The sequence below is a fragment of the Chiloscyllium punctatum genome, chromosome 8, assembly GCF_047496795.1.
Source record: "Chiloscyllium punctatum isolate Juve2018m chromosome 8, sChiPun1.3, whole genome shotgun sequence".
In the NCBI taxonomy this organism is placed as follows: Eukaryota; Metazoa; Chordata; class Chondrichthyes; order Orectolobiformes; family Hemiscylliidae; genus Chiloscyllium; species Chiloscyllium punctatum.
In genome coordinates this window covers 6,056,621-6,070,019 of record NC_092746.1, presented here as the reverse complement: position 1 = coordinate 6,070,019, position 13,399 = coordinate 6,056,621, and the positions used below count along the sequence as shown (strand labels likewise).

The 13,399-nt window shown below is 37.9% G+C and overlaps 1 protein-coding gene across 5 annotated transcripts in view; it reads left to right on the top strand.

Annotated features, from left to right (window-relative positions):
* The window catches only part of LOC140480351 (dual 3',5'-cyclic-AMP and -GMP phosphodiesterase 11A-like), a 298,779-nt gene extending 293,415 nt beyond the window's left edge, over nucleotides 1-5,364 (top strand). For 4 of the 5 annotated variants that reach the window (XM_072575100.1, XM_072575098.1, XM_072575101.1 and 1 more), the window contains one exon: nucleotides 2,229-5,364. In XM_072575100.1, coding sequence (XP_072431201.1) covers nucleotides 2,229-2,381 — 153 coding nt within the window. In that variant the 3' untranslated portion in view covers nucleotides 2,382-5,364. Of the gene's footprint in view, nucleotides 1-825; nucleotides 917-2,228 lie in introns of those variants that run through there. The other variant, XM_072575099.1, reaches the window with a different exon arrangement.
* Nucleotides 5,365-13,399: the final 8,035 nt, after the last annotated feature.

The window sequence follows — 13,399 nt, the reverse complement described above, 5'->3', positions numbered from 1 at the left end:
AATGCTGGAGAAACTCAGTACATTGGTGGTATGTATGGAGGGAGAAATAGAGTTAACGTTGAATCTGAGATAGCTCAAAATCAAAGGCTGGGTGAAGAATAACTTTTTCTCAGAACTGTTCTGAATTTACTGATGTCATTCAAGAGAATAATTTTGGTTCAGCAGACGTAGGGTTCCTCAGGTCACCCATGGTTACCCTGCATATAAAAAAAACTTGATATTTCAATATGGGGCATGTTCTCCCAGTATTCCACCTTAACTTCAGGAAAACTCCTGGAAAAATTGGTATACAAGACAAAAGATGCCTGTTCTTCAGGAGTTCAGGAACAATTTGTGGGAAGTGATAGAAAATACCTCAATGACATTTAATTTAAAGTATTGATTGGGAGCTTAGTACATGTGATAAAAGAAAGAGTATTCCTACTGCAGGCCACCAGACCATAAAACAGGAAAAGCAGATGCTAATGCTCTGACTTTCCTTGGGAGTTTGGCTAGTCTACTGCCAATCCCAGTGAAAAACATTAAGGGCTGATTTTGCAGGGCCATGGTGTCACCTGCAGTTTTCATATCGCCTTCTTATAATACAAAAGCTTCATTCATCCCTCACACAGCAAGTAAAATCAGGAGGAACATCCCAGAAGCAGCAACCTCTGAAATTGGGATTTCCTGCTTCCCTTATTAGAGACCCAGAGTTACACTGGAGAATATTTTGATGAGACTGACAGTAGGTACTAGATAGACAGAAATGAATCCTAAACAGGGAGAGTTCAAAGTAATTGTTTACCTGAACTCCCAAAGATTGGAGAATTCAATTTCGTTGCCCAGGAACCAAGGAAGAAGATTCTTTCTGATTTCGGAGAGCCACGGGAATGTAACTCATAGACAGCGCAGAAGTCTGACTTCCAGCTATCTGGGGTAAGATGTGAGGCATCTGGAGTTTACTGTGTTTAGTGGATTTTAATGGATGAAGTGTTCCTGCCAGTACTGGCAAGCTCAGCAGTGGAGAATGTTGAGCAATATGGTTCCATTATACCTGCCAGGGTTAGCCCCATGACTCTAGAGGATCATGAAACAGCTGAACAGTCCCAGGCTTGACAATCTGTGTCCATTGCAGCGTCTTCCACCACAATGTAAGCGCACATTTTTGTGGGGTCAGGTGGAGGTAACCACTGACCCAAACCCAATACCAGAAGTGGTGAGCCATGGACTTTTTGGACCCCTGTTTTCTATCTGATCAGTTGTTTTCATTTAATAATACACTGCAGCTCCCCCCCCCCCCCCCCCACCCACCCTTCCCATTTAATCTACATCAAACAAAGTGCTTGATTGTAGCATGGTGTTCAACAATCCTCTACATTCTGCCTCCTAAATGCTCAGCTTCCAACACAAGGCAAAGAGGAAAGGACAGTCAAAAATGATTTTGATCTCACCCTGCCCCTCCCTGTGTGTTCCCTGGAGATTCCCAGGTAAGTGTCCCAAGAGGGCAAATCTTGGATTGTATAGAGGTCCACTTGGTGCCTCAAAAAAAAACTCCTGCCTGATTTATCTTGCCCATCGCTGGGCTGCCCACTTACTAAAAGTGCAACCAAAATAGCCAGCTGAAGAGCTGAGAGGGGTGCCATTTCGCTTGAAGGGTGGCACGCTAAATTTCAGTGGAGAAGCCCTCAACATGCTGTATCGCCATCACTGGTTGCTGAGGCCCACCGCACTGGTTACTTTATTGCCTCAGACTCAGCACACAAAGCTCTGTGAGAGTGAACTCTGTCTGATTTGTACCCAGGCTGTGTGTGTTTGGGGGGGTGGGGCAGGATCAATTACATTTCATCGTGCTTTTCTTGTTTTTGTCATGTAATCCTTCAGATTTCATGAACTAGATTGCTTGAACTAGATCCCTGAATTAAAAGTTTGAAAAAAAAAATTGCCACCTTTTTACATCGGAGGTTGAAAGCATTTGGAAAGTCAGATATCGAGTGAGGGGGAATGGGATAATTCCAGAAATGGTATTTTTTAAGGATGGGCCAACCTAATTCAGGAGGCAGCGTGATTCGGGTTCTAGAATAAAGTGTATGGATTTTAGCCTCCTGCAAATTATTTACTGGCTTATTTTAAACACTGCTGCAGTTAATGCTGTTTTTCTCAAATATAACAGAGACAAGAACCGTTCACTCGATGTGACATAAGCAGCCTTATGAATTACTTATCATTTTTGTCTGCCCCTTGCATTTCAGGCACTGGCTAAGTTGAATGGAAAGGTTCAACCCTTGGTGAATGGAATCAACTCAAACAGAGCTAAGTGGGAAGAGCTTTACACAATGTACCGTCGGTCCCATGGTGCCGCAGATGCTGCTAATTGCACACTGAAGATTGAAGCAATCAACTAGTGCAATTCAGACCTTAACATGTTTCTGGCCTGACCTTACACTACATTAGATGGTTTGGTCCTCTGGCAGATGGAATGTTAATGATGCAAACTCTGAGAGTTATCAATATTACTTTGGTCACAGAATGAAGCTTCAGCGACATTATCATAAGTCCCATCTGCACAGAAACTGAAGAAAAGGTGTAAAGTCATTTTGCTCTCTGTTTGGATCTTGCTTATTGAATGAAGATCAGCACTGCAACTATTCAACAACAAAAATTCACAAACACCAGATATGGACCATTTCACATGTGTCCCATCATACAGTGCTGTGTTTGATACCTAAGAGCATCCAGTAATTACAGCAGTGATTAAAATCATCATCTGCCATCTGCTGTGGCAACATTCTTTCGGTGCCTCGAAAAACTTATTGCCTAGACAGCTTTATTAAATGAATTCTAGTTAAATCTGTTGGCAGCAGGGTACGCTGTCAGACTGACAATAGCTTACGAATGTTCAAGGCACAGTGCTAACCCAACGAGAAACTGCTGTCAAAACAGAGCATTGTGGGATAAATCCAAGGGGCTCCATTTGAAATGTCACCCTTGAGACACTTCTGAATGTTAACTGAAGCATCGTTTCTCATCAGTTTTCTGGGTCTTTGATCATGTGTGTAAATTAATAGAGTACTGTAGTCTGTTACTGGTATGGTTCAAACTGCATGTATAAACTTACTTTTCAGGCAAAGTTGGAATTTGATGCATATCACTATTAGCTACTGCCTGTGCTAAGCGCTCATTGTCAGGTTGTCACATGATCCACAATCAATCTATTCCTTCCCCATTGTTAAGGCAGTGCTTGTACATCACCAATAGTTATTTTTGAGCTTGCTTGTGGTAACTATGGATGACTGACCACAAAATTGATTATTTTAGTAAAAATAGAATAAAAGCTATCAATCAATGAGGCATAACTGGCAGAATGTAAAGATCATTCAATATTCCAAGGCAACAGTATCTGATATTTTTAAACAAAACAATTTCTGCTCAATTTATCAGTGAAGTGAAGGCAGCTCTGTGTTTTGAAATGTGCTGTTGAGAACTGGAGGAGTGAATGTGACCTGAACTGGGCCAACATTGGTCGCATACCAATTTCGTACATGTCGCACACCACACTCACTCGATGTGGGCTAGAGAAGAGAAGGAAGAACAGCAAGTGATGTTGCCTATGATCACTTCGATTTGTTCAGGTTCCAATAACAATTTATTTTCATGTGATTGCTACTGCAAAACATTATATGAACCTGAGATTCATACAGTATCAAACTCACTTCCTTGTCATATTGTGTAGGTTGCTCCTACTTGCATTGGAAGATTATAATGTTAGTGAAATAATGGAATAGCCCGCAGAAAGGTGCCTCAGCATGGGAGAAAATAAAACTGAAGGAAGCAAATGTATAATTGTCAGTGCTTTGTTCTCAGTGAGAAACACAAATCCTCCAAGTATACTTTATCTTTGAAAACTTTATTCCTTTTAGTAAAATTGTACACTAATTCAGTAGAGAACTTGTACAGTCAATCTGATCTTTGATCTTTTATTAAAGCTGTAATTCTCCTCTGTTGCATTCGAAAGAAGCATCAACACTGACTTGGATTCCATTGTTTTAGCCCAAGTCCAAACCTACTTCAGGACCAGCATGACACTTTGACTAGGCTTGTGAGGAGAAGAACAGGAATGGGGAGAGGGGGTAATGATATTGGTGACTGCTTTAAGAGTTGGTGGTGTTCTACTGACCTTTGTGGTAATTGGGAGGATATTGGCCATAATGGTAGAAAAGGGGATATGCAGGATTGGATATTAGGGTGGAATGGAAGGGTGCATTCATCATTTCTGCTATTTGTGGGTCCTTGATGGCTGCCTTCACTTACTATAAGATCGGTTGGAACCCAAAATGAATTGAATTGTTATTAAGCATTATGTGCGTGCTCTGGCACTATATCAATGCATCGTCACCATCCTGTATGGAAATATAGAAGGCCACTTTGTCTAATTTGTAGATTTAACAGCTGGAAGCATCTTAGACAAACACCGTGAATAACACCAGTTTTATGTACATAGTTAAGAATTTTGTATGCAGCTCTTCCTTCATGGGTTAAAGCCTATAGGATTTAGTTTTTGACATATCTGTAAATCATAAATAATAGTCAACTGGTCATAAATTCATAAATAAGCATAAAAGAATGATGCTCACAAACACTGAAATAATGATGTTTGCTGATCTGATAGCTTTCATATCCAGGCTTGAGAATAGACTGTTCACAATCAAATTCACAGATGTTGATCTGCAAGAGAATCGAATGATATACAAGCTCACTGACAGTATTGCACAGCATGGAAAGCAGAAGAATTTTTCAAATCCCATGCATGATACATTATTAGTAGTGATTAAAATAGAAAAAAAATCAAAGAACTCAAGCAGTAAAAACAAAATGGCAAAGCCTTTGAAAAATAGCACGGTAGCTTTTCCTTCTAGCATTTTTGAGGTCCAGTCTGAATTCCCTAGAAAAAAGCTGGTTAATCAGATCAACAGTGATATGTGTAAACCACCAATGCGATGCATAGTGTGACCAGTCAGCTTCACACTCAACAGCCATTGCTTTTAACAAGATAGCCACAGTCAATTTTAGATTGGTTGTGTCAAATAAACCAGTGTAATTACTGTAAATCCTAAAATAAATATTCTAAAGTACTGTGTGAACGAATGCTACAACTGCTATGATTGATATAATTGACCACTGAAGTGCATTGGGGAAAGCATGCAATCACTATTATGCACATCATTGCGGAACCCAGCTGTTAACTGGGAGCAGAGAAGAGCAGTAACAGAAAAGCATTACAGTGTAATAAACTGTTAGAAGGGTTGCTTTTAAGAACGTGTGAATGTCTGGAAGTCTGTGACGAATGAATATTGACAGTTTTGAAACCATTTATTTCAAAGAAGTCAAATTGGGACAGTAAAATGTTTTCTTAACCCATTTTATCTGCGTAAGGAATGTTTATAGTTTTAGGTTGTTGTGCATGTCTTGGACCTTTTAAAAATCTTGTCTGGACATTTTAAACTCACTGCATTTGCACAGTAATTGACAATACTGTCTACACTGTACTAACTCTACAACCTGAAATTGGCTGCAGCTATGTTTTAGAATATATTTATTCAGACATCTTTAATTCGAACAGGACAGTCAAATCTTCTGTTCCTTTTTATGTAACTATTGAATTAACACTTAATGAAACTATGATTAATTAATAGCATCCTCACACATGGCTGTTGCTTCATGGGACAGTTGTTTCCTCTTTTTGTATATTTACATTTACCAAATTCCTGAGAATTCTAGGTTTAGAATCTACAGCATCATAACATGATGTATTTTGTTCATAACTGTGTACAACCAAACCAAGTATCATGGACTCAGGGTGCTATTTCAGGTCAAAAATATTTAAAAATGAAGGACTGTCTCATTTTAGTGGATGCCATTTGAATTATTCACAGATCAGAGTGAAAATCTTGGATCTTGCAAGTGGATAATAAACGCCAAGTGAAAGATCCATCTCAGCTATGGGTTTGACAACATCCTGGCCTTACTGTAAAAGACTTGTGTTCCAGCAAAGCTCCTACTATGTAGCCACAACGCAAGTATCCACTTCAAGCATAAAAGATTGCCCAAGTATATCCTATCCACAAAAAAAAGCTTAAATCTAATCCAGGCAATTACCATCCAATCAAACTACTTATGATCATCAGTTAAAAATCACACAACACCAGGTTATAGTCCAACAGGTTTAATTGGAAGCACACTAGCTTTCGGAGCAACAATCACCTGATGAAGGAGTGTCGCTCCGAAAGCTAGTGCTTCCAATTAAACCTGTGGGACTATAACCTGGTGTTGTGTGATTTTTAACTTTATACACCCCTGTCCAACACCGGCATCTCCAAATTATGATCATCAGTAAAGTGATGGGAAGGAAAAGACGATGGATATCAGAGAAATTATTTTCACTGACTTGCATGAAGGACGATAGGTTGCCAGAACCAGAACCAACTCATTTTCAGAACATCGTTCAGGAGTTCCTCAGAGTAATGTTCTCTGCCCATCCATCATCATCTCCTTCAGCATTGACCTTCCCTACATAAAGAGGTCAAAAAGTGGAGATTTTCCCTGATAATTGCACATTGCATAGTTCCATTTGGAACTGCTCAAATAATGAAGCTGTTTTTAACTGAATTAAGGAAGACATTCAGGCTTATGCTGGTGTGTAGTAGTAATATTCACACCATAGACATTCCATAAAATGACTGACTAACTGAAATAAGAGTAAGTCTAAACATCACACCTTGACAATCAATGGCATGACCAAACATAATCACCAACCACCAACACTGGAAGGTTTACCATTGATCCGAAACGTAATTGTACCATCCATTCCCGCCTCAGACGACTGTCTGTGTGGAGTTTGCACATTCTCCCCGTGTCTGTGTGGGTTTCCTCCGGGTGGTCCGGTTTCCTCCCACAGTCCAAAGATGTCCAGGTCAGGTGAATAGGCCATGCTAAATTGCCCATTATGTTCGGTGCATGAGTCAGGGTAAATGTAGGGAAATGAGTCTGGGTGGCTCCTCTTCGAAAGGTCGGTGTGGACATGTTGGGCCAAAGGGGCTGTTTCCACACTGTAGGGAATCTAATCTAATCTATATACTTGTAAATTCTATGGCTTTTATTAAATTCATTCATGGGCTGTGGGCATCCCTGGCTGAGTAACTATAACCACCATTTTCTCTATGGCATTTAGAGATTGGCAATAAATGTTGACTTTGCCAGTGAAGGCTACCATAAATTAATAATGAAAAGTAAATTTTTTCCAACAACATTATATTGTTATAAATTATAAATATAACATTTTATAAATGATATGGGGGAGGCGATGGCGTTATCGCTCAATTGTTCATCCAGAGATGCAGGTAATGTTCTAGGGAACTGCATTTGAATCCCACCATGGCAGATGGTGGAATTTCAATTCAATAAATACCTGGAATAAGAGCCTAATGATGATCATAAATCGATTGTCAATTTTCAGGAAAAAACCCATCTGCCATCCTTACCTGATCTGGTCTACATGTGACTCCAGTTCCACAGCAATGTGGTTGACTCTTAACAATTAGGGATGGGTAATCAATGCTGGCCTGGCTAGCATCTCATTAATGAATAAAAAATATATAGTATATAAATATTATAAATCTGTGTCTTATAAAGCAGTATTGATTTATAGATGAAAAACTTAGTTATAAGACCACTAGTCAGATTTGATAATTCAGCATCCAGATTGTGATTCTTCAATTAGCAAATAAAAAATATATTTTACATTGTCTGGGGTAAAAACATGCAAATTCAAACGACCTAAATTTTTGTAGATTTGTTGGTTAAATGATATATCAAAAGCAGATTTTGAAAGTGATTTTGGATTCCTGTACAAGTTTCATTTCCTTTGCTGTTATTGAATGTTTATTAGAATGGTGCACAGCTGGGTGAAAATCTTCAGCCTTATGGAAATCCCATGAAGCCTGGACGCAGCCATTGTGGTTTAGCACAATCAATTGGTTAACTGCTGCAGAATAGCATAAGACAACAAGACCGACCAATAAGCCTGACATTACACACAACCTATTTTTAGCCACTAATAGTCTCCATTAACAGCCATTAACCCTCCTAGTCAGATTGTTATCAACTCCTTGTCTCTCCAACTGTCCTTCTCTCTCTTTGGCTCTATCCCCCACCTGTTGTTTACTCCTTACCCCCTCCCCCCACCCTATCTTCTCCACATAAATCAACATTTTCCTACCATCAGTTCTGAGGAAGGGTCACTGGACCCAAAATGTGAACTCTGATTTCTCTCCACAGATGCTGCCAGACCTGTTGTGTTTTTCCAGCAACTTCTGTTTTTGTTGACAAGTATTATAACTTCAACATGCACGTCTTGGCAACAGGCCAGGATCATCAATTGCATTCTCAGTGGAGAGTAGGGACACATCTGCTACAGCCGTGAGAATCAATATTCTCAGAGATCACTGGTACTGCTCGCTACTACAAGGCAGAAACCTAGATTAGTGCATTAAGATGTGCTGCTCCTGATAGATTCCTGACAGAATTCTGAACTTCAGTGAACAAAGGAGGCTACAAAGTTTCAAACTGAATACTGATAGCAATTTGCCATGTATGTATGCACAAAGAATATTTATGCCTGCATTCAGTATTTATTTTCTACTGAAATTAATGCAGATAGGTATTATAGTGATGTGATTTTTTTATTGGACAACATTATCCCATTGGAACCTCTCTGAATGTCTTTGCTAGTGTCCAAAATGTGCACCTCTTTGAGTTCTGATGTAATTGTGATAAATGTAATACACTAACAATAAGTATAAATCAATATGTAAAAATGAAGGAATATTAGGAAACACTTCGAGAACGCCAATCGGCTGAAGCAGAACTCAGAACCAGAAGCTGTCTGGCAAGGAGGAGAGAAGTCCAGTAGTTCCTTTTGCAGCCGAACTGGAAGTAAAGAGTCTCACTCAGCAGCTGGTGAGGGTGCAGTGTGCAGTTAAACAGGACAATAAGATGGGTCAGCAGCAGTTAAGATTATGGGACCACATGGACGACTGAAAATTGTAACTCAAAACGTTGTTGGTTAGATCAGTCACACATAGTGTCAGGAGCAGGAAAGTGTATGATTGGCATGCCAGTCATTAGCACACAAAAATATTGTCAAGTTCTTATAATTAAGACAGGACTGGTTTAAGGGGAAAAGATGTGGCCTCTGCCTATTACAGGTGAGGTCTGCCCACTATTAGGCCTGATTTGGGTGATCCTTGGTGGCAAATGGGCAGGAGAATTTTTTTCTTTTTTGCCCCAAAATACACATTATTTGTAATATTTGTACAAGTACAACGTATAATAATTTATGTGACAGAATTAAGTAGAGTTCAGTATCATTCAATTTCTTGCTGTTACAGGTTATATTTACAATATGCTTTTATATTTCATGTCAAACATACGCTGGTGCATATGATCCAATTCTTACTCTGGATGGTGGAGTAGGCAGATGATAAAATCAAACCCATTCAGTCTGAGACAGTCATAGCCAGTGCATCATTTCAAATTTGGTGATATTACAATGTTATATTTACTTATTACGTTTCTCCTTTAAAAGTCAAAGAGGATACTCTACGTGAGAGATGTTATTTAAATGCAAATTGTTATTTTTGAAAGTGTTGTGGCACAGAAGTCACTTTCCTCAGTTATCACTCTGCTGTACGCTGTGCTAATATTAATGTGGTTGTCTCCAAGATAACCTCCACAATTGAAGAAACTCTCCTACAACATTCTGTTTCATATTTCACACATATAGCAGAAATATATTGACATTTGCAATAACTGTGGAAATGTTTTTAAAATGAATTGTTTAAACATTTAAAAATGACAAATATAAGCACAGAGCATAATGTTATAAATTTACAATGTTTAATGATAAATAAGTTCAGATTCCAAGTGATAAACATTTTGATGAATTTATTTCACTTGAACTTCAATTTGCAAAAACAAAATTGAAAAATCTATGAATTTTCAACCGTACCAGCACAAGTTATACAAATAGTAACTGATAAAACATCAGCAACTTAGTTTTTAAACGTTCTTTTGCTTCTAGGAATTACATGGCACTGCAGAATGATAAACTAAATGATTTTGGAATGGTTAAGGTGTAAGTCTAATATCTTTTTTCTTCAAAGAAAGAAAATGTGCTGATTTGAATAAGTGAGTTAATTCTGGCAAAGACTATCATTCTCTTTTGGTCTCTGGTGTCAGTCATGCACCTCGAGGGCAGATGTACGTTTAGAAAACTGCTCACTCTACTTAACCCCAGCAACTTGCCTAAGACAGAGAATAACAATAATTGATCAGGACATTATTACCTATTTTTCAGAACCATTACCTTGTGAATGTTTTGAATGTGATTGTAATTTTGAGTGAACAGAACTATTTGAAGTTTTAGGAAATAGCAAGTGCCCAGATAATATATATTAGATTTCAGCAGTGAAAAGCTGTTACTCGCATACTGTTCACACTCTACCCACCCATAGTCAGTTCCAAATCTTAACCTGGCCATCTGCTAAATATCCTCCAAAATGCTTCACCAGGAAGGAAATTTTCAGATAAACTGAACTAACAGAGCGGTTGAAAGAAATGGTAATCTGATTGAGGAAGATCCACTTTCCTGCTTTCTCATATAATTGATTGAACCCCTGGAATAGGTACAAGCTTATTCATAGACCATTTATATCAACTTTAGACATTTAACTCAAGTTAAATTTTACATTTATACTGAATATATTTTGCACTAGTATGGACACTATAATTGATGAAAATGTGAAGATTACTCAGGGTTCAGAGATCACTGAATTATAAAACTTACTTTGCTGCTTTTGCTGAAGTAAGCTGATCCTTAGAATAGCAAATCATGATTAAGAGAATGCTAAACCACACTAGCTTGGTTTAATGCCTTTTCAATCTGATAAATGTAATCTTCGAAATTGTGAGTACCTGGAGTGAGTGCCTTAAGCAAGGCTCCACACCAGGAGCACAGCCTCACAAACCCCACCTTCGTGGGAAGAAAATGCCAGACAATTCCATGACTTTCAGATGAAACATTAAGCCAAGATCCATCTTCCTTCGCAACAAGATATAAAAGATTCCAGACCACTGCTTGAGAAAGAGCAAAAATGCCCTTTAACTGCCTGGTCAACATTTTTCTTTCAACAAATATCTTCAATAACACATTCTCAGGTAAAATATCTGATTGTAGTATGTGTGTCACCTTGGTACATATATATTGACTGCTACATTTCCACGTATTGCAACAGTGACTACAATTTTCAACATATTATGGAGCGACTTGGAATGTCGTGATATTATACAACTGGATATATAAATACAAGTTTAACACCAGTTGAGTAAATGTCAACTTGATGCCTCAGTACACCAGAAACATCATTATACTTTCATTCAAGGACTTACCTTGCTCCTTGTGTCACTAACTGCTCATTGGAACTGTTTGCTGCACTGGTTGCTTTGAAATATTGATAATGTTTTCAATATTATTTCATGGAAATCATTTCTTTCTTATAAAGATTTGGTAAATATATAGCCCACCGTGATTACAAGATTATAAAGAAATGAGATTATAGTGTAAACTAAGATGTTAAAATCCTAAGAAATTTGTAGGCATGATTTTGGCCTAAGATGAAATTTATATATATTTTCAAAGTTCTACACAATAAATTTGTTCTGTTTCAGCACTTTATTTTTGTGGCAAGTCATTTCATGGTTGTTGATAACCAGGAATCCTCTAGGAAGTTGATACATGATAACATCTACCCTGAAGTGTTATAAAATTGTCAAGGTAAACATATTGATTGATAATCCTTGGTTGGTTCCTTTCCCAGTACTTCTGACAATTACATTTTTTTAAAAAAAGGAAAGGATTTTAGCAGTGTTAAAGCGCTTCAGAGCAGTGTTTAAACAGAGGTTTGTGTTTCATATGTTAACACAATAAATTGAAATGCATCTTTCCAGATATTTACACAACTTGAAGAGAAAGGGTTCAACCTTACTAAGAATGTCTCTGTGATATACAAGGAAGCAGCTGTGATCACAGTGAAAGAACATTGCCATGTAGCGCTGTGCGCCACATACTAATTCAAAGCATAATTCTAACTTTATGACCACAGCAATGCAATATAAGCTTTATGGGGATTCTTGTTTTGTGGTATTGTCATTCCACTAGTTTGCGCCATACTAAGTAGGAGAAATCAAAATATATTGGCCGGACTTGATACCTGATCCATTTTGTATTTCAGCCCAAAATTGACATGAAAAATATCAGCAAAAATGTTCAAGCATTCAAAGTCCTGTTCTTGAAATAACCCATTTCTGCAATTTTAAAAATGTAATCTTTAATATCAATTTAGTTTAATGTTAAAAAACTGTTTTCATTAACACCAAGCATTTATATTTGAAAATGAAATAAAATATAAGTACTGAAGCAGTCGAAAGCCCTGATCAGGAAGAAATGATTTCTCCTAATCCAGAAAACACTAGTTGGGCTCATGAGATCCTCTTGTATTTATTGTACAATAACTTATTTAATGTCTCAGCAGAGGGATCATCCTATCTGCAGCTGTTCAGACTATCTCTCTCCATGGTAAATGCAGAGTAATTCTGAGCAGATACCAACCAACCGTTAAAATGCCAATTCTTGCTTTTTTGCATGTTAATTTACTGCTAATGGTAATGAAAGCCATCCAATGGAACATTAAGCAACTCAATAATGCAGAAATGACCTACTTGACCTTTCCTAAAATGTGTCTTATTTTGAGCTGCATTCAATAGTAACCAAACCTGTACTTTGTGCAATCTGTATTTAAATATGAACCATCAGTATGAACTGCCTGTTTGAGTGATGGAAGTCATCCCAATTAAAAAGGTTTCTCCAAATTTATATAAAATTAATTTTGTTACAGAAGATAAGTTTTTTTTAACAATTTTACGCCATCCCAAATATGTAAGATTTCAAAAAATATATTGGAACAGATTGGGACACTGATAGGAGAAAATGTACCACCAGGAAATCCAGAAAAAAAGAAATGGATGAAGCATTTACTACATCGTGAGTAGAGGTCACAGCGACATGTCCTTCTGACATAAACAAAATAAAGAACTGCAGATGTTGGAAATCTGAAAAAAAGATCAGAAAAGTGTTGGAGAAACTGAGCACGTCTGGCAGTATCTGTAGAGAGAGAAACAGAAGTCCAATTATCCTTCATCAGGACATTCTGATTCCATCCCTTGGCTCGACATTGTTGGTGACAGCCTGAATATCCAGATCCCCTTCCTGGTCGCCCTTCCCATGAACCCCAAAGACTCCTCACCTCAC